At 33.5% G+C, this 21,225-nt stretch overlaps 6 protein-coding genes and 2 long non-coding RNA genes across 11 annotated transcripts; 5 read left to right on the top strand and 3 right to left on the bottom strand.

Annotated features, from left to right (window-relative positions):
* Positions 1-47: 47 nt before the first annotated feature.
* On the bottom strand, positions 48-6,458 carry LOC124436922 (PI-PLC X domain-containing protein At5g67130-like). The gene is made up of 7 exons (XM_046986902.1): positions 5,652-6,458; positions 5,404-5,560; positions 4,943-5,325; positions 4,515-4,763; positions 4,013-4,194; positions 2,822-2,975; positions 48-242 (listed from the first exon to the last, which is right to left on the bottom strand). Exons 1-4 carry the CDS (start codon positions 6,219-6,221, stop codon positions 4,704-4,706), a joined length of 1,170 nt encoding a protein of 389 aa, XP_046842858.1. The 5' UTR covers positions 6,222-6,458; the 3' UTR covers positions 48-242; positions 2,822-2,975; positions 4,013-4,194; positions 4,515-4,703.
* Positions 245-4,063, top strand: LOC124436915 (nucleolar complex protein 2 homolog). Of its 2 annotated transcripts, none has more exons than XM_046986892.1 (16): positions 245-384; positions 505-832; positions 905-1,024; positions 1,107-1,233; positions 1,305-1,401; positions 1,490-1,562; positions 1,631-1,741; positions 1,816-1,929; positions 2,039-2,203; positions 2,289-2,428; positions 2,501-2,612; positions 2,684-2,797; positions 2,862-2,963; positions 3,210-3,353; positions 3,580-3,672; positions 3,750-4,063. In XM_046986892.1, the coding sequence occupies exons 1-16, from the start codon at positions 344-346 to the stop codon at positions 3,963-3,965; spliced, it is 2,097 nt and encodes a 698-aa protein (XP_046842848.1). In that variant the 5' UTR covers positions 245-343; the 3' UTR covers positions 3,966-4,063. The 2 variants fall into 2 exon arrangements, with proteins under 2 accessions (XP_046842848.1, XP_046842847.1); XM_046986891.1 differs by having other exon boundaries at positions 2,015-2,203.
* Positions 6,459-6,550: 92 nt separating the features above from the next.
* Positions 6,551-8,992, bottom strand: LOC124436917 (kelch-like protein diablo). Its single transcript, XM_046986894.1, is given in 5 exon segments — positions 6,551-7,032; positions 7,035-7,333; positions 7,507-7,872; positions 7,943-8,170; positions 8,400-8,992. Coding segments are annotated over 5 exon segments (1,782 nt in total). The 5' UTR covers positions 8,926-8,992; the 3' UTR covers positions 6,551-6,669.
* Positions 8,993-9,217: 225 nt separating this feature from the next.
* Positions 9,218-11,746, top strand: LOC124436919 (glutathione synthetase-like). The gene is made up of 13 exons (XM_046986895.1): positions 9,218-9,489; positions 9,601-9,676; positions 9,740-9,900; positions 9,972-10,020; positions 10,094-10,167; positions 10,266-10,346; positions 10,420-10,503; positions 10,589-10,658; positions 10,748-10,869; positions 10,938-11,007; positions 11,070-11,151; positions 11,226-11,412; positions 11,496-11,746. Exons 1-13 carry the CDS (start codon positions 9,218-9,220, stop codon positions 11,617-11,619), a joined length of 1,452 nt encoding a protein of 483 aa, XP_046842851.1. The 3' UTR covers positions 11,620-11,746.
* Positions 11,409-15,422, bottom strand: LOC124436927. 3 transcript variants are annotated; one of them, XR_006945541.1, is made up of 4 exons: positions 15,017-15,422; positions 13,519-13,568; positions 12,455-12,820; positions 11,409-12,369 (listed from the first exon to the last, which is right to left on the bottom strand). It is a non-coding gene; the product is annotated as an uncharacterized LOC124436927 (long non-coding RNA). The 3 variants fall into 3 exon arrangements; XR_006945540.1 differs by lacking the exon at positions 15,017-15,422 and adding an exon at positions 14,369-14,473; XR_006945539.1 differs by lacking the exon at positions 15,017-15,422 and adding an exon at positions 14,167-14,306.
* LOC124436926 lies at positions 14,353-15,985 on the top strand. The gene is made up of 2 exons (XR_006945538.1): positions 14,353-14,624; positions 15,522-15,985. It is a non-coding gene; the product is annotated as an uncharacterized LOC124436926 (long non-coding RNA).
* A 140-nt stretch (positions 15,986-16,125) lies between these two features.
* Positions 16,126-18,923, top strand: LOC124436923 (lipoyltransferase 1, mitochondrial-like). The gene has a single exon (XM_046986903.1). The coding sequence runs from the start codon at positions 17,812-17,814 to the stop codon at positions 18,916-18,918; it is 1,107 nt and encodes a 368-aa protein (XP_046842859.1). The 5' UTR covers positions 16,126-17,811; the 3' UTR covers positions 18,919-18,923.
* A 45-nt stretch (positions 18,924-18,968) lies between these two features.
* On the top strand, positions 18,969-21,167 carry LOC124436925 (repressor of RNA polymerase III transcription MAF1 homolog). Its single transcript, XM_046986905.1, has 5 exons — positions 18,969-19,563; positions 19,642-20,058; positions 20,143-20,262; positions 20,342-20,432; positions 20,866-21,167. Exons 1-4 carry the CDS (start codon positions 19,481-19,483, stop codon positions 20,385-20,387), a joined length of 666 nt encoding a protein of 221 aa, XP_046842861.1. The 5' UTR covers positions 18,969-19,480; the 3' UTR covers positions 20,388-20,432; positions 20,866-21,167.
* Positions 21,168-21,225: the final 58 nt, after the last annotated feature.

Below are 21,225 nucleotides of genomic sequence, written 5' to 3'. Positions count from 1 at the left end.
ATGATTTTACTAAAACTGGCATTACAGAAATATTTGTAAACGAGCAGTTATCACGACAATTTTATTTGACTCATGCTTTTGTGCTTTTTTTAATAGGCCTTTGTACATTTCATCTGCTAACTCTTTAGATAATACAAATGCGAATATCAGTCACCAGTTCTTTGCATTATTACATATATGCAGCTGTCCTTCTTCGGTTACACCCCCCCCGGTTTGTAGCACGCACGTCACCACGTGGAAAACTGGAAATAAACAATATTTATTTTTTCAAAGATACGTTCGTCTAAACAACTGCATACAGCAAACAGCAAGTTGTATAGTGTATTTACTCGTACTACATAATATGAAACCTGAGAAAAAGTCAACTATGGTTAATGAAAATAGGTAGCCGAATATAAAGACCGAGTAGTTCTTCCTTACCAGTTGTCACAATCATATAATATAAAGTAAATTTCGTAAAGGTTATGAATGTAACATGGTATAAATTGATATTTTTCTCGATAGGAAAGTTACTGAGATGGATATTGATGAATTCATGATGCATGGTTTTGACTCAGATGTGGAAACAGATGATGAAAACTTGATTGTAGACGAAGAAGAAAGTAAAATACAATCAAATGTTCGATGTCAAACGGTCGAGTCATGCGAATCAAAAACTCATACCCATAAAGATCAACTGGAAAGATTGAAAGAGAAAGACCCTGAATTTTATAAATTTCTTCAAGAAAATGATGAAGAATTGTTAGAATTTAATGACTCTGAGACTGATGATGAATTTGGAGTTGAAAGTGATGTTGATGAAGAGGAAAAGTCTGTCAACGATGATAAGATGGTGGGATTGCCATGTTTTTCGAATTGTGTTAGACATTGCATGTTGTTGAATTATGATGTTTTTTTAATTTAGGAAGATGTAAAGGAGATACTTTGTGAAGAAAATGAAGAACATGATGACAAGGAAAAAAAACAGAAAAAAGGAAAACTTGTTACATTATCGATGATAATAAATTGGACAAAAGGAATGCAGGTTTTTGATGGAAATGCTTATTTAAATTTACCTATTTCAATAATTTTTGAAATCTTGATATAATAATGATTTTCAACTCTAGAATAAATCTCTAGCATCACTGAAACAGATTGTTCAAGCTTTTGATTGTGCTATTCATGATACACTTGTATCAAGTGAAGATTCAAATGAACACAAGTCACCAAAGTATCATATTGAAGGAGATGAAGGTGGGGAAGTATTTTGTAACATCCTGTTTCTTTATCCAGTAATCATAGTACACACTTTATTAACCTTCTAGTATTTAACACATTGATTCAAACTTGTCTGAAAAATGTTGTTGAAGTTGTTGAAGATCATCTTGGCACAACACCAAGCAAACAAATAAATAATGGCAGGTAATTGCTAACATTTTTGGTTAAAATTATTGAGGAAAGACTTAGAAATCATGAATCTACTGACAAGATGCTTTCATGGCTACTATAGATTGCCATCAGTATACAAGAAATGGCCTCATGTAAAGACAACAATGAAGCTATATTTAAAGACTGTACTACAGGTTAACTCAAAAACATGATACATTTCTTCTCGTTTAATTCAATTGTAATCATGTATATTTTTTTCTAGATGTTACGTAAACTTATGGATCCATCAATGCTTTGTGTCGTCCTACGTCATACACATACACTCATACCTTATTTTTCATGTTTTACCAAGCTGACAAAAGATTTTATAAAGGTTTACAATCATTATTCTATTTAGGTTCAATATTCAACTTTAGATGTATTCAATCTTAATTTCACATTCAATAGAGAATGGTTCGAATGTGGTCAAGTGGGGAGCAACATGTGCGTGTTATGGCATTCATTGGTCTTACAAAGTTATTTCGTTGGACTTCATCATCCATGACTGAGTTTGCTATCAAGGTTAGCTCATAGTCTACTCTTCTTGTATTCATAATGTTACAAGTTTTAAGTAATTTTCATTCAATTCAAATGTGTTTTTTTGTAGCAATTATACACTAACTTTGTTAAGAACTGCAAGTTTACTTCAACAGCATCTTTGCCATTAATCATCTTCATGCAAAACTCCTTGGTTGAGATATTTAGTATTGACGTGAACTCAACTTATCAACAAGGCTTTGTCTACATTAGACAGTTGGCAATCCACCTAAGAAATGCAATCATCCAAAGGAAGAAGGTGAAGAAGAATTTATTGAGAGTTGGTTGACTCGTTCATCATAAATTTTTGCAGTTTATTAGACATGCAAGCATTTTCCTTTCAGGATTCCTATCAATCTGTATACAACTGGCAGTTTATTCATTGTCTTCGACTGTGGTCTCGTGTTTTAAGTGAAATTCCCAACAGGCATACCTTGGAACCTTTAATTTATCCTTTAGTTCAAGTAACTCTAGGAGTACTAAGGTAGAGACATTACATTTGTGACTCTTATTGAATGTGTTCAACACTGTACAATTAACTTGGTTGTTTTCTCAGGTTGAACCCTACATCAAGATATTATCCTTTGAGATTTCATTGCATTCGAACACTTAATTTGTTATCTCAAGCAACCTCTACATTTATACCTATTGCGCCATTTCTTTTGGAGGTAGTTCATTTTTGAAGTTATGACAATGACAATGTACTTCTAACATACAAACTTATTGTATTTCATCCTAGATTTTGGATAATTCAGACTTCAATAGACCAGTAAAGCTTTCAACGGCAAAGCCAACAAGTTTTTCATCAATTCTTAGAGTATCCAAGCAGGAACTTCATACAAAGACTTTTCAAGTAATTTTAACAACATTCACTTACCTAAAACATGAAGGAATCATATGAATTTTTGCCTTGTTAGGATTCTGTTATGGAGCAAGTAGTTGAACTGTTACTTGAGCATTTTTCTACACATGCGCATTCCATTGGTTTTCCAGAGCTTGCTTTTCCTTGCATTGTCCAGGTAGGATTTTACCTTTAAAGAGAAATACATGTGTGTCAGGCTTGTTTGAAACGTTGAACTTTACATGCATGCACCAAACGCATTAAAGACAAAAGAAAATGAGATGAACTTCCTTATCTTTTGTTTTAAATGCGTTCAGTTCATTTAAAGTTTTACTGTTGTATATATATAGTATATAGTAAGGTTATGTATGTAGGAGGTAGATGTATCATACTAGCCAATATTTTATCGAATATCGTTATACAGATGAAGCAGTTTGTGAAGACGACAAAAGTTCCACGACTTCGTAAACAGATAAAAGAATTTTTAGAAAAACTGAATGAAACATCCGTGGAAGTCACAAAAAAACGTTCAACAGTTACGTTCAGTCCGAAAGATGTTGAAGAAATCGTAAGTTCACGAAAACATCTCTTTCGTTTGACAAACTCTTTTACGAAGTTCATAATCAATGGTAAAGGAGATTTTTTTACCTAACAAAACATGGCACCTTCGAGCAAAATCGGTGAAAAAAACATGAAAAAAATCATTTTGAACTTGACAATGAATTTTATAACTTTATAATTATTAATAAGTAGAAGGTAACTTGTGTTATGTCTAAAATGTGCATTCTTTACAGGAGAAATGGGAAAGTGACTATAGCAGGAAACCAAATGCCATTGTTACATTTTATAACCGTTGGAAAACTATGAAATTAAACATTGAACGAGCGGTTAGTGGAATGATGAAGATATTTTGTTGATAGGAATAGAAGATGAATGTAACGCAAATTACTTCGTGATCTTTTAGAATGAAGAACGTGCACAAGGAGGAAGCGAAGAATCAGAAACAGTAACAACACGCATTTCAAAGAAACGAAAGAAAATGGAATCAATGAAGACAAAGACGAATAATAAAAAGAAACGTGCGAAAACAAGTGATGAAAAATCAAAGAACAACGACGAAATTGTAAACGACTATGAAGATGTTGTTACTGATTTTCAATTGTCACATTTCGAAGATTAATTATGTATACGAGGAAGTTATATGGTGAATAAAATCTCTGTGTTTACCTGTGACAGAGAAGAATTTTCGAATTGTAAAATAACCATGATTCCTTCTGAGCCCTTGAGTTCCTTTGTTATGTATAAAATCACCATGATTCCCTTTTGAACCCTTGATTTCCCCAGTTAAATATTGATTATATTTCTCATTTTATAATGACTGACATCCATACTTCTCGATCCAGCATCTTCTATATAAAAACAAAATTTGACGCCGTCAGATTTTGGACGAACATAAACCAAATACAAAGACGGGATTGACTAGTGATCTAAAAGGGATAGTGCAAAGTTTCAAACAATTTTTGCCATTTTTATAAATTTTCAAATAGGACAACAAAAACTGTCTGAATAACTTACAATACATTGACTAACTACATCAACTTACGAAGAACATAAACTGTATTCACCCCCCGGTTTACACTATGTATGTATGTATGTATGACTGATTTGAATTTTGGCCACCCGTCAAAATACTGTAAAATTTTCATTGAAACTTTGCAGTAAAACAAACCAGATAATCTCTGGTTCAACCACTGGATCACTTTAAACGTTCCTCCATGTGTCCCTTCGTTGTAGAAATCTACAGCTAAAAAATTAGCCCATTTTCCCAGTTTATTGTAGCAAGTCGTTAGTTTGCTTTTCATTTCATCAAAATGATTCAAACACGGAGAGATGATGTCTGGAAGTGTTGTGAACCAATTTACGAGGAACAATAATCTTTCTTTAACATGTTTACGTGATTCTCTCTTTCCCTACATTCCTAAATATAAAAATAAAATTTTTCTTTCAACAGTCAGAAACTTTTTGAATACAACTATTTGTAGAAGATGAATAGTACCATTTATTATTAAACTTTAATAAGTCTCGCCTTTATTCAAAACTCATCATAAAAGATGGTTAGTACCATAGTCATCCTTTCATAAATATCTCATAACTTACTCCAATATGTTTTCCTGGATTTCCATATCGACTTTCAATTACAAAATTCCACATATTCCGTGGAGCATATGGAAAGCCAATCAAACCAACGTTACTGAAAACGACCAGTCGACGACCCAGAGATATCATCGTGGAAAGTGTCGGCCAATCTTCGTACTCCGACCAATAATTGGACGTGAACACAAATCTTGAAATGTCGGCATCATCAAACACCTTCCGTAATATTCTTGGATTACGAAGGTAATCTTCAAATATAATCGTTACGATTTCTTCAGGATTTCGATTAAGAAATTCACGGATTTCTTTTAACGTATAAATCAGATCAGATGATCCGCTCCAGATGCAACTGACATGACAAAGACGAACATTAACGCCATTCCAGCCTATGTTAGTGAAGAACATTTCCACAGATTTTCGGAGTATGTCAATACTACTGAACTACTATTGAATTGTTTGATTACCTGGATAGATATCCAACATGAGACCTCTGACACCATCATATAGTTGCTTGGTAACGCTGTATCGCTGATTATGAGCCCAGATGCCGAATTTAATACCGTAACTAAAGGAATTATGAGTCACAAGAAAGGCAAGTTTATTGTACGGTTTCTGCAAATCCTAAAAAGACGAGAACAAATTTTCAAATGTATAAAGAATCAAAGGAAAACTACCAATCAGTTATAAGTGAACATCATATAAAAGAACATACTTTTTTGCTAAATGAAGGCACCCTTGCTATTTCACAGGTAGCGACCAATCGACCACAAAGAAAACACGACAAAGTGCTAGCACATTCGAAACCAGCTGAGCAAGGCTCGTTCTCCAAACGAGGCTTATGGTAACATTTTTGTAATCCAGGATGACACGAGAGATCAGTAGCACAAGGGAAACCCGCACTACACGGTTCACCTGCACGTCTAGGATGATGAAAACACGCCTGAAAGCCAGGTGCACAACTCAATCCTGAAGAACACGAGAATCCAAGAGAGCAGGGTTCGTGAAGACTCCTGGGATTGTTAAAACATCTCTGCAATCCAGGTTGACAGGAAAGACCAACTGCACAAGGTTTTGTCAAATGGCATGTATCCATATACCGCGAGGGTTCCACGCAAACTTGTCGTAAAGCCTCGCAAACATTGGGAGACTTGCATTGACATAAAACAGAACATCCATCACCGGGACGACCATGGTGGTTTCCATGGAGACATGAAAAAAGCCAAAACGACTGCACATTTTTTAACATTATAAGATGAAAGATGAAACTATATCCTTCTTTCATCTTGATTCATCATTTTCGGCCATTCAATTTCATCAACATAAAGCAATAAAAATTGAACTGAAATGAAATAGTCATTAGCAGGATTTAGACAAATACTTTAAAATAACATATCATTACAGCCGTGTTGATTCGTTTACGTTCATCAAGCCAATAAAGAAAATAACGTTAAATCTTTTACTTAATCAAGATTTTCTATACAAGAAATGAAGCGAAATGATTCATAAATAATGAGTTAGAACAGGTGGTCATGTTGACATGACGTCATCATGTTGACATGACGTCATCATGTTGACATGACGTAATCTATGAATTGTTACATACAGCTCTCATATTTTTGCTTTCATTTTATTTTTTGTTAATGTTTTCACATATCAGAAAATTTTGTGTCTATGTTATCATCAGTAAATGAGCTACAAAATGTGAATGTATGAAGGTCGTATAGTTCTTGTCATGATGAATTTGGTGGCAAACATAACGTTACTGCTCCTGTATGAACACGACAACTCAATTCCTTAGCTTGATGAAATGGTTCACAGAAAATTTGTCTTTCCGAAACATGAACACGTAACATCTTATCACGTTCCGTAAATTCATAAATTCCACCAACAACGAAGAGTTCACACGAATCCCCATTATCCCTAGATGCAACATTGCATATCCCTACCCCCCAACATGAGACCTCTGTCCCTGATACGACCATCCAGCGGTTCACGTTAGGATCGTAACATTCAATACTTTCCTCTAAATACGTCATCATACCATTGCGCATGTGCGCTCCACCAAACACATAAAGATTATTGTTAACACAAGTTAATCCCAAACATCCCTTGCATAATTCATTGAAGGAATTGATGACCAACTGTCATGTTTTGGATCATAAACTTCAACTGTATGCAGTGCTACGTTAAAATCACCTCCTCCCACAGCATAGATTTTTTCATTCAAAGTGGCAACACCAAGAGCCCCTCTAGCTGTCGGCATTGGTGACATAAGAGTCCAAATATTAGTAACTGGATCATAACATTCGACAGAATTAAGACTGACCTTAAGAAGGTCATCTGTTCCACCAATACAATAGATTTTACCATCATAAACTGCAACTGCCAGTTGACCTGTATTAAACAATATGAAAAATTTTAAGTCTGCATATATATGAAAATCTAATAATCCAAATAAAACAACTACTGAAGATTAATGTTGGAAGAGGTATTTAGGAAACAGGTGAATATAGGGAAAGATCTGAATGAGATGGTCGTCTTTTCAAATTACTTGAGTATTAAAATACCTTTACAAGCATTCATAGGAGTGACATCTGACCACACATTAGCAACAGGATCATATCTTTCAACTGATCTTACAGATATGTCATCATCACATTGTCCTCCAACAGCGTATATCATGTTATCCAAGACTGTCACTCCATGTCTTATACGAGCTGTTCTCATTGGTGCAACAGTTAACCAACATTTAGCAACAGTATCATAACAATCAACCGTGTTTAAAAACCTTTCCTCAACTCGATCAAAACCACCAATTATATAAATGTAACACTGTGTGCCTTTTCGTGGAGAGTTGTTTGTACTACGCAACAAACATCGTCTTTCGGGAAAGTCCTGATAATCACATGCATCTTTTAGCATGTGAGAGTTATCTAAAAATTGATTGACTTGTGTCAAAATTTAGATGTTAACCATAAATTGTTTGCCAGCTTTTTCACTAACCTTCTGATGTGAAAATATCTTTTTTTATAATATTTTCCTTTAGATAGGACTTTGTTAATAATGCCAATCTAACTTTAGAAATCAATGACTTCATATGATATGACCTTAATGCTTTGTCATGGTTTATCCATTTCATCACTGCTTCAAACACTTGAGCCTCTGAGCTGACACAAAGATCATCACGCACTATACACATCTCAAGCTGTTTCACACTTAGCTCAAGGAAAGCTAAAACAAGACAAATGAGATTCAATTTAAAAAGACAATGTCAAAGAATCTGATAAAAAAAGCAGAAATTAGGTGCAACAAAGAAGCAACAAAGGCTGAAAAAAAATACGGGCTAACCAAAATTTTAAAGAAATTGATGTGAGACATGGATGAATTCAGAAATCTCTAAAGCTCTAAATGATAGGTTTAACTCAGATTCAATCATTTAAAGTAAGTGGAAATAGATTACCTGAAGTCTGAGAAATCTTAGAGAAATGTTTGATGATAAATTCCTCAAGAATAACATTCAAAGCCATTTGAGGATGTTGCTGAGAGAGAAGCCAAAACTTATGGTAGTTCTTCACGTTTAAATGATCTTTAATAAATTGAACACATGCTTCTTCAACTTGCTGAAATTGTAACATATTGGAGGCAATCAATAACCTCTCCACAAACTCTAAATCCTTTGAAATAAGTTTACTCTTTCCAGAATAGGCGAAGTTAAAGAGTTCTTCCATAACACGAGATTCGATCTGTCTAATTTTGATGAGTTTTTGTTGTGATTCTTGCATATTATGTGAAAACATAGCTCTGAAGTACGGACTTGCTGAAGCCAAGATTATACGATGGCCTTGGAATTTGCTTGAATCGTCACATTCAACTATAACATCACAGAAGCTCCCTTCCTTTCTTAGCTCATTTATTTGAACAAAAACAGAGCAAACATAATCTAAATTAATGCCATCTTCACTCGCTGACGATAATAATTTCTCCATTTTCTTACTGTAAGTAACCAGCCCCCTAAATATTAAGATCCACTCTACGGCCACACGGGGGTTGATTTGATGAGCCTTTCGTGAGTTAGTTAAACTAGTTCTTTGAGTTTACCAGTTGTTTGACCTGAAAAAGAATATCGGGATAATTAATATTTATCACATGACTTATTTAAGAAGAAAACAATTCATCTTACCTCAGGTCATTTATCAGATCATACATTAAATTTAAGACAATGTTATAGTTAGGTTATTGTTTACATCTTAAGTCGAACATTCAGGAAACGACAACATCATGGATATGATACACCAAGGAAGAAATATTCCCCCCAAAATACTAAAATCATTAGTAGAAGAAGCGCAAGATTATGCAGTTACAAATGGTATTCTTATGATCCCAAGCAATTCGACACAAGCAAACGTATTTTCACACGCACCTTTCACGTTGTTTGCGTCTCCTTTTCCTGAAAAACTGTTTCTACAAGGACTGGATGTGCAAAAAGACTTTAATTTACTTGTGGATTGTATGAGTAAAGACTTCAAATTTTTAAAATCAAGATTAGAAGAGTAAGTAATTTTGTAAAGAAAACAATGTACATAATGCAATATGGGTTTTAAGGGTGTGGTATGTTTATAGTATACATGGATGTTCTTATAGAATTACTTTAAAACTTGCAGTACAATATCTGCTGATGAATTCACCAAGAAACTATTTAATATTCTGGAAACAGTCGTCAGAGAAGGAATTACTCAAGTATGTTATAAAATGTCTTATGATAATTATTATATTGAAATAATGTTTGTACAAATTGTTTAGAAAATATCTTTGGGCCTATTTCGTTCTGACTATATGATGAATCCCATGTCTCAAAACACGAATGGACACTTTCAAGATGAATATGAGATAAAGCAAATTGAAATCAATACCATTTCATGTTCATTTAGTGGCCTTGGTCCCCAAATGACTGATTTACATAGGTAACAAACAATGTACTATTAAATTTTAATTGCTTTATGACATGTTTCTTCATGTATGATTTTATTTCAAGATACGTAGAGAAAAGCTACAAGGGAAACCTTGATTCAGACAACAAGAAGGTGATCTTTGCATTGAATATGATCTCAAATTATTGTCTTTTAACATTTAACTCAATAATACAACATTGAGCAGCTACCAACCAATGATGCTACCAAAGGATTTGCTCAAGGAATAGCCCTTGCTTGGGAGTTGTATGAAAAGAAAAGGTTTTAATTACTGCTTTAGAAAATTATTTCACATAAATTGTTGCATACATATAGTTTGTTGTTTGCTTTGACTCATGAAGAAAATTACCACCTTTCAGTGCTGTTATTCTGATGGTTGTGCAAAAAGGTGAAAAAAATAGAGCTGACCAAAGGCTGTTGGAATACACTATAAAAAAATGGTAGAAACTAAGATGCCTCCATGATTTGTCCTTGTTCTGTGATTTAATTTTAACTCAAGGCTTTTATTATTAGCAATCCTGCAATTAAAATGATTAGATGTACTTTGGAAGAAATTGAGATGAATGGTACATTAAAAAGTGATAAAACTTTATTTATGTAAGTCATAGTTGGACATGCTACAAATGAGCTATTTGTTGAAAATGTTTGTTTATATTTTATGCATTGTTATTTTATATATTAGGGAGGAAAAAGAGATTGCTGTTGTATATTTCAGAGCAGGATATACACCTAATGATTATCATTCAGAAACGGTAATAAAATGATAAAGAACCAACAAAGAAACCATTGTTTGTGTGTGCCATAGGATTATATGACATATTCACTAAGCTTTATGTCCAAGGAATGGTCAGCAAGATTGAAGATTGAAAGATCTTATGCAATAAAATGTCCAACAATAGCTTATCAACTTATTGGATTAAAGAAAATCCAACAAGTTCTAGCAGAACCTAAAGTTTTAGAAAGGTGATTATTCAAAGAAATGACTCCTTCCTTGGCATCAAATGCAAATTTTTATTCTTGATAACACTTAGGTTCCTTCATCAACCTGAAAGAGTGAAGAAAATAAGAAAAACGTTTGCTGGATTATATACTCTTGATAATGTACGTTAGGTCATTATCATCGTGACGTCACACACACTAAATCTCTCATTTTACATACGAAGGGTGAAGAAGGTGATAAAAATGTGAAGATGGCATTGGAAAATCCTGAACGTTTCGTTGTAAAACCTCAACGTGAAGGAGGAGGTGAAGATATTTGTAATTTCAATTTTTACGATCAATGGCACATTCTTTTCTTAAAATTAGCCGTGTTTCTTCAGGTAACAACATTTATGGTGAAAAAATACTAGAGGTTCTTTCAAAAAACGACGGTTCAAGAACACAATATGTTCTAATGGAGAAGGTTCGTCCTCCCGTTTTGAAAAACTACATCATACAAGTTCACAAAGAAGAATTCTTGGAGGAAGATGTTTTATGTGAATTAGGAGTGTTTGGTGTCGTTATCAGGTATGAAAAGTTGAAACTAATTGTTTCTCTTTATTTATCGTGAATTCAACCAAAACATGTGAGCATTCTGTTCTTGTTGTTAGTAATGAGAAAGAAATCTTGGAGAACAAGACTGTCGGTCATTTGCTTCGAACAAAGGCTGTTAAACATGACGATGGTGGAGTTGTGTCTTTAAGAGCTGTTCTCGACAGTCCTCGCCTTGTTTAAATATGTCATACTTTGACTTGTCTTTTAATAATGGACTTCATAATTTGTGTTGCGAAATTAGAGGAATATGGTTGGGAAATTGTTGGGAATGAGATAGGTTAACTGAAAAAAAATCACGACAATTCCATGTCATAGTGTATTGTATCCAAGTCGCGAAACATTACATGACGTACTGATTTCATTCCATCGTGAACACCACTTCACGAGTTTTCCCTCTACAAGCTATACCATCCGTCTTTAATTTGCGAATCTTGCTCATTAAATGAAATAACAAGTTAGTTACGACAGTACGATGTTGAAGTAAAATAACTATCTTCAGAAATGAAGAATAATTTTCGACCATCTTCTAAAGCAAGAAAAAAGACAACTGAGAATAGTTGTCATGTGTAACCTTTCCTCCTGTCGTGAAAGCTTTGACGTAATCCGAGAAAGCTGCGCATTTTCGATTAAAGGATTAGGTACTTCATAAAACCAAACAGGTGCACCGATGTACCATAACGACTCGTGATATGATTTCCAAATGCAACATGATAGTCTATAAACCAACCTAAATATTTCAATTTATCTATACAACATTGCAGTGCTTGTCTATGTTTCATTTTAAGGTTTTCATCTACTTCACAAGCTATTTCTTCTCGAATACTTTCTAAGTTCCCATTGAAAGTGATTTCAGAGCCTTCGTATGTGTGGAGCATTATTGTTTTCTCCAATTGTACAACCACTTCACCAAGGACATGCATGATCAACTTTCTAGGAGCATTAAGTACCTATGTCAATAATCTTAAGGTTTTAACAAAGACAGAGTAAATATTGAAAAAAACCCACTGATACATACCTGAGATATTTTACCGTAAAAGGATTTATTGTTGTCTTCAAGACTCCCCGAGAAGGTCCTTTTGTTACTTCCGTATGAATTTTGTAAAATCTTAGACCTCGCCATTGTCTTTACGACATTCTTGAGTATTTTATCAAATTCTTTTGAAGCCTCAGAGTTGTTTTTTTTGTCCTCGCATGATTGAAAAGGATCCCTTTGTTTGATTTTTTTCTTATCAATCATTACTCAACTTATCTCTGAAACGTTCGTTTTTTTACAATACAAACGTTGTATATCATTAATAAGATAATCCACGGAAAATAGACAACCGTCCTCCGCCATCGTTTATAATGCTATAGTATCATCTATTTTGTCTTTGTTTGACGTCTATAATTAGAATTTAATACGATTTTTAGCATTGCATTTACACCTTTTATTCAAGGTCTTGATGTGTAGACGACAAGCCGTGATTACTGAAAACTACATGTTCAAATGAAAAATATGTTTATTTAATGTTAGTTTAAGGCTTAAAGCACGAAGTCATCGTTCAACCATTACGTTTTGCTCGCTATAAGGAAGTAAACAATTTGAATTTTATCGAATGAAATGATGAAGAAAAGAGAAGAAACATTTTTACTTGGAATTTTTTTTGTCTAAAATTAACAATATTTTTTCTGGACTATCATAATTCTGAGAAAGACCATTAAAATTAACGATTTTTCTAGGTAACAGACAATATGAAGGTGAAATTACTTTAAAGGTGATTGATAAAGTGTTAAAAGCAAACATAAACGCAAAGATCACGCTGTGATGAGGGAGTTAAAATACATGAAACACAATTAACATGTGATCTGTGTCGTTTAGTCATATGAACACGTCTGTACAGATAAACGGATTAAGTCATTTTGCTAACGATGATTAGCACGTACTGAGATTATCTTGAGTTTAAAATACAGACTTTATCATCGTAGCTATATCATGACCAATTTGCAATGGTCAATTTGTGAGCAGAATGCGTATTGTCAACTTTTTATTTAACCGTAAATCAAAAAGAAAGAAAAAAGAAATATGATAGATATTCATACCTAAAATGTCCAGCACAGTATACACAGAGCTTGAGAAGTTCTCACCATTTCTATAAAAAATATTTTAATCAATACAGATTTGAAATCGCCAGATAACGATATCTGTCAACGGATAAATGTTTCAATTCAAACAACTAACTTTAAACAATATGAATATATTTACTGGAGGGGGAATGTTCATTTGTTTCTGCACACATTTAACTGTCATTTCGTTGACAATGTGTTAGGATTTAATCCAATTATCTTATTTATGACAAAAAACAATTATGACTGTAAAAGCTTCAACCGACTTAGAACGCTGTGGAATTACGTCATGTAGCAATTAGTCTTTTTATCAAGATTTCAACCTTTTAACATTGTGGTTTAGTGATGTTTGTTGGGTGGCTTGTAGCCACAATAAAAATGGAACACGTAAAACACTTCGTTTCTTTAACAGAGATCTTAGTTTGGAATTTTCTATCACAACGAAGCCATCAAACATTTAATGTCAAGGTTCATTTTATGACTGCTATATAAGTACATTCTAGTTCTTCTAATTGATCCAAAAAAGTATTTAATGTTTTCTCAGTTGACAACACTAGACTTCCTGTAACAATGGAGAAGCTAACAAAGAATCTTTTGATTATAATTTTATAAATAACAATATACTTGAAAGGCTAGGGTCCAGAGACCAAAGAGACCACGTAACATATGACTAGGCACCATGCCACTGAGTTAAACGCATTAAACGTGATAGGGCATGCCACACTTCATGATGAAAGATTGTCAAGAAAACTATAATCGAGAAACGATGTGCTCCACAAAATCACCAACTGTGGAATTGGTGCATAATATAATGTGTTAGGCTCACCGTCTTCTAAAAGTTTCAATGCAAGACAATGGCACGCGCAGACACGATGCAAACAACGGGGCGCATTTCTATTGGCAGACGTCCGTTTATAGATCATCACGTCATTGTGCTATAAGTAAAACACCATTGGCCAAAGTATAAATGAAGAGAATCAACAACAGAGGTTGTTCATTATCGAAAGACATTCATCGAAGAAGCAACTGAAGGAACGAAGTGGTAAAAATATCGTTTTTGATCAAGGAAAGAAGACATTAAGGTAAGCGCTGAATCTCGTAAAACTTGCAAATATTGAACGTATTCATAATAAATAGATCAAATTTCCTAAATGAAATTTTAAGGTTTACGAATAAACGAAAGAAAAAATGTTTTACCACGAATGATTTGAGTTTGCACATTGTAAAGTATAAGTTTCAATTTATCGAAAGATCTACAATAATTTATCAAGCAATCAATATTTTAAGAATAACTTGACGACAGAATATCATAAGCAAGACATTCCAATCTGAGGACGCAGTGCATGCTTTTCAAGCACAAAAACAAAAAAGGAACAAAGTAATGAAAGACAAAATCGCACTAGACGCAACACAATCAAGTGGAAAAAAACATTTTTTCGTAAAATATAATAATATTTCCGCCTTTTATTAAAACCTTTCATGGGCCGTAATTGTTCCCCTTTGTGGATTAACGATGACATATTTGTGTGAGAGGGAAATCCCCTTTAACATATCAAGCGTGTCATACTATGCGATTATTCTGTAGCACGAGGAAAACACACGTCGTTTCTGCGTTTTCTAGAATAAAAATCGTGTAAGATAAACTTTTTATGTTAGTATAATCAATTACATGCCCTAGCATGGGAACTTTAAATTTTGTAAAACACATATTCAATTTCATCATAGCAATATTGCCTGGGTGTGATGCAATGTTTGTACATTGTGAATTATTAGTTCCGGTCAAACCGGTTTTCTGCACGCTCAACAAGGCAGGCGAGTACAAACATGCCTACATAAGGCAGCTTATGATTCGCTGAACAGCAGCGAAACTTTTCGATGAGGTCATTCTTCGATAACCCTCCACACCACTCACTGTAGTATTACATTAGAAGAAGAAAGGGTAGACATAAAGTTACCAAAATATTTTGTATTCTTTATAGAACAAATATGACACATTTGCCTGACTTAGCTGCAAGACCAGAATTCATGAAGTACTTGGATATTCTCAACGATGGCTGTGACTCTACGTGTACGAAAATGATATAGATATTTTTGACAGTCACGCTCACGATAGACACACAACACGCAACCACAATGGAAGCTCAACAGGTGAACAACGAGAGGTGCCATTCATACAATTAGATTCAGATAACGAGTCCATAACAAGCGGTGGATCTGCAGTTCCATCACCTGCAATACCACAAAACTTTGATTTTCCAACATCGAGCTTACCAAAAGACAACGAGCTAACAGTGTTGAGTGTAAAGCAACTCAACACTAGATTAAAAGGACTGCCGAGAAATGTCGTCAATGACATAAAGAAAAGAAGACGAACTTTGAAGAATCGTGGTTATGCGCATTCCTGTCGTCTTAAAAGAATAAGCGAGAAAAATTCTTTAGAAAAGAACAACGAGAAGAACGAACAATATATAGATGAACTTAAACGTGAAAATGCAGCATTAAGAAAAGAAAATCATTTCTTAAAGGTACAACTTCAGAAAAATTTCATGATTACAAACGATTTATGATTCTTCTTAAAGTCGCAATCGTTCGCTGGCGATTTACTAATCAAGATGGGATCGTTTGACAAACGCTCGTTCAGTTGAATATCAATTGTTTGTTCAAAAAAATACGTACAATCAAAAAGGTACAAAAATAATGATATTGTTTTGTTGCAACGAATGCACTGACTCATGTTGACATTCAATTATTACGTTTAATGAAACGAAAAGACGAAAAGACGTTCGTATAGTTATAATGTTTTGGCTCTTTGAGCATTTATATTTGTTTGATGTATTATAAATATATATATTTGTTTTGTTATGTTGGAGAATATTGAAGTTGTAATTATAATATGTAACGAAGTTATGGAATAGTAAAAATATATATCGATATTTTTCTTTAGTAAAAGTTCTTCTCAAGCAGATTTTTCAACATTCACAAAGATCACTGTGTAAAGTTGATGAGATTTTGATGAAATTCCAAAATAACTATCACATGTAAACAGGTCTTTCTGTTTGGGTATCATTATTTTATAATATAAAATTATTACAAAAAAAGACAAATGCATGTCTGTACTAATGAAAGCCCCATTTTGGATGAAATCATTTTAAAATTTGGTTGCATAGAATGGTAATTTAATCTCCTACTAACCTTGAAAGATCTTTTTTCTCTGTTTACTGAAATTTCATATTTATCATAAAATAGGAATTTCTGGGCTTGCTTGCTAAAACATACACCTGAAATAAGATGTGTTGCATCAAATTAAGCAAATTATTCAACACTTTTTAACTCTCATGTTAATATTCATCTAGCAGATTTAATTCTGTTAAGTAAATACAGTTGCCACAAGTCATTCAAATGCAAAAGTTGTCTGTATTTATATCTCAAAAACAAATGAAAGGAAAATTAGATTTTTTAAGCTGCTCATAAGCTAATGAATTTCGAACAATCACTGGTTAGATGTAAACCTAACTTCCTATAGTCATATATTATTTCTACTGCTATGTTTCAATAACCTTTGTAAAATTTTTATTTCTTAAATCCACATAATTATGGACAAGCTGCTTGATTACTTTTGTTAAAAACTATTAAACACTTGTCAACCATAGCAACTGAAGAATTAATACTTCCTGAAAAGATTGATATCTCAAAATTACATGAAGAAGTAAAAATTTGGTTATTTCAGCTAAAATCTTTTGATGCTTTAAAACTAGAAGGTTGACAATTTTCAGTTTCCACCTTCAATGCCTCCGTATAAACTTAGTATATCAGGTTTTGGATTTAAAATTTTTTTGAATACATGAAGTTTTATTGTTTTATTACAAAGATGACAGTTCTTACCAGTACATCATATGCCTTCATTTTTAGATAAATATTCTTCATAGTTTAAGGAACAACAAGTTTCCCCAGTATATTTTTCCATTTCATAATGATGACTTCCTCATGATGCTACAAAAATTAAAAGTGAGAAGTTGAGGGTTGAGCACCATTTGTGCATTAAGTCACCACAGGAAGTGAATAGTAATAATTTCTCTTACTGGTAAGTTAACCTTACAGTTAAGATGCAAGTATCCGTAGCAAAAGTTGAGAAAGAAACACATCTTTTTAATTCACAAATGTTGACTTGTTGTCTTTGAGATGTTATTTGTTTCCCGCGTGACTGTCCCGTATCTTCTGTGCTCGACATGGGCGAAGCGTGCGCTTTCTCTGTTCGCGTAAAATTTTAAAATGTTCCGTCAAAAACGTTTCGTTGTAACGAATCAGCTTAATCAGATAGTAGCTTATTACTCAAACAATAGAAGTAGACTTACTTTTCCTTGCTCAGGAAGGGTAATTGTGTTAAAATCACAATTCCACGACCCGTATTTGAATTTGGGATATGAAAACTGGATGTATGAAAATATAGATTTTGAAAATCATGACGTGTTGTACTTCTGGCAAAATCTACCGAGTGTTGTGATTGGCAGACATCAAAATCCATGGCTGGAATGCAACTTGAAGTATTTGAAAGGGCATGAGATAAAAGTTGCCAGACGTCATAGTGGTGGTGGTACTGTTTATCATGATATGGGAAATCTGAATGTCACTTTCATGACAAGTCGATCAAAATATGACAGAAAGAAAAATTTACAATTAATAGCCCATTCTCTTTCAAAAACTTGGGGCCTTGACATAGATTTATCATCAAGAGATGATTTAATTTTGGATGGTTTGTTTAAGGTTTCTGGCTCAGCTGCAAAGCTAGGAAAATCTTCGAGTTATCATCATTGCACGATACTTTGTGATACTGACCTTGATAAGTTGACAAAATCAATCACATCACAAATGACAGTTACGTCTAAATCAACAGCAAGTGTAAGATCAGTAGTTACCAATCTGAAGGATCAAGTGAAATCATTAGAAATAGATGAAGTAATGAATTGTATTGCTCAGACTTATGCTGGAACTGACGATGTCCAGATTCTGAAAATGCATGTATTTGATGAGCATTTTCATGAAATAACTAAAATGAAAGATGAGTTGATGACTTGGGAATGGATTTATGGGAAAACTTCTCCTTTTATGATCACAAAGACATTTGCTTTCAATTCTGGTATCATTGTGAACATGGAAATCGTCATAAAGGCTGGCTCAATAGATGAAGTGACTCTTACACCTAATGTACCTATCCAAGATAAACTGAATAAAATTATGAAAGGAGTAAGATTACATTGGGAAGATCTATCTCAAAGAATTGCTCACTTTTCCTTAGAGAATAATAAACATCAGAACAATACTGGCAATGATGTTCATGTAATTACCAATGCATTGCAATCATTAAAAGAAGATGTTTAAACAAATATCAAGAATTATTTATATGTTGAAATGTAAAATACAAATATTGACGTCACTTATATGACATCATGATGACGTATTCGCGGACAGCCCGGGAATGAGAAACAAACGTACTTGTTGTGAAAAAATTTCGTTGCGTATTGTCATTTGTGAAGAGTTAATATTTAAGTTAATCTGAAGTCTATGTTATTCCTGTCGGTCGAGAAGATACAGCTGTAGTTCAAGGAAAGTTTTCCGGTTATTTTGAAGAAACATTTTGTACAATTTATCGGAATTTTCTAAGACGTCGTTTGTACTATTTACTACTGTCATATTACGCTCGCCTCTGTTTTGGTCTGTTGTGTTTATATTAAATGTGTCTAAAGAATTATTTCGCTTCTTGAACACAAGCAGCCTTTTTGGAAAGAAGGTCTTTTATAAAAACAATTTAATGTTAAAGAAGTCCTCTGTTGTCTATGTTGTTCTTGGCTAAACACATCGTTGTACTAAAGTGAAAGTTTATTGTCAAAATTACCGCGTAAACAAAGCTAACAAAAGATATCTTCATCGGCAGTGCAATACTATGAAGCTGCTAGAAAATGCCAAGTTTGAGTCTTTGACAAATAATTTGTCGCTCCAAGCTAGGGATGTCAAGATCGACGGAAGGTAAGTAGGAGTAAATAAGTATTTAGCAAGGAAAGGGCTAATTTAATCATCCGTGTCCCTGTTGTAAATATGATTTAGAATTGAAAGTTACTCATGCAAAATGGCTGGCAATGATAAAAAGCTCTACAAGCTACTTAATCAAGAAGGAAACAGTCCAAATGATTTGCAAGCACTTTCACCACCACAAACTGGGTTAGGTTCAAGCAGTGTATCACCAAAGCATAACGATTCTTATACAGCAGAAATGGCTGATGCCTGTAGTAGAAAGATGTTGTTTTATTTGATATCCACGTTAAATGCTTCATTTCAACCAGACTATGATTTCAGTCATGCAAAATCAGAGGAGTTCAGTCGTGAACCAAGTGTTCAGATGGTTGCTGAAGCTATTGATGGCAGTCTTACTGGTATTCTTGGTGATACTTATGCCCAACTAAGATCTCAACTGTGGGCTGCCATTGAAGAAGAAATACAACTGTCAGAGTGCATTGTTTATAGGTAGGTCATTTATGTACGTATGACCTGGAGTAGATTACTGTTTGTAGATATCTATTTATGATTTAAATTGATCTATTTTTCTAGCTATCATCCTGATCTAAGTTCAGATCCTTATGGAGAAGAAGGATGTCTATGGTCATTTAGTTATTTCTTTTACAACAAAAAAATGAGAAGAATAGTTTTCTTCACATGCAGAGGAATGTGGTAGGTTATAGATCTTGCTTTCTGTCTATTCACCTGTCTCTTTCATTTATTAACTTCTTATTTAATTATTTACTTTCAGTTATTCTCTCCAGAATCCTATGAATGACGGAAGATTTAGAGTTTGAAATGGATCCTTTGGTTGAGATGGAAATCACCCAAAATAGTTGCAGGTATCTTATTAGTCAACTTAGTTTTTGTCTGTTGTAGGTATACAATTTGTTATTGTTGTAAAGGTGTGTCTACTTTAAATGTGATTGGTTCTTTTGTAGTCACATGACTTAGAGTAAATGCATTGTTTCCTGCCAAGGACATAAGGAAACATTGTTGCTTGCCCATTTTAATATCATAACAAATAAAATAGTTATGGTGCCAAAAATGAGAAAACATTTCTCAAGCTTATTAAGCAACGAAATAGAACAAAACACTTGGAAGTCAACTCAAAATACTGTGGTCATCCTTAAAGCAATTTACAATGAAATTTTGCCAGATAAATGTCCCCAGAAAGATGTAGATTTTTTATGTACATTCTCCCTTGGGGAAATAGTGAGTTTTGTTTTCCCTCAAGCCGACTGCCATGACTCTTTTTTTTTGTCATTCATTTAGGCACGCATCAATGCCAGTGACTTGAATGACTGTTTCTACTTTATCTGAACACATTCATTCATATACAGTATAATCATGTTTATTTACTTTCTCTTTAAGTATGTATGGGTATTATTGTATTGAAATGTGGTTCTTGTAGCTGTTTTAGTAAAATTACTGGTGTATCATATATCAATTATTGTAAATAATTTATGTTATATTTATTTACTAACATATTTTAATCATTTGTTTAAAGTAGAGTTTTAAGAGACACTATAGTCATGTAAAGTTTTTGTTTTATTAAAATAAACTACATAATTTTACTGCTGTTGATGTAAGCACTGAACAAATCCAATAAATGCAAACTGAGCAACAAAACTT

The sequence above is a fragment of the Xenia sp. Carnegie-2017 genome, unplaced genomic scaffold, assembly GCF_021976095.1.
Source record: "Xenia sp. Carnegie-2017 unplaced genomic scaffold, XeniaSp_v1 HiC_scaffold_16, whole genome shotgun sequence".
NCBI classification, from domain to species: domain Eukaryota; kingdom Metazoa; phylum Cnidaria; class Anthozoa; order Malacalcyonacea; family Xeniidae; genus Xenia; species Xenia sp. Carnegie-2017.
This window is presented reverse-complemented; position numbering and strand designations above follow the sequence as displayed.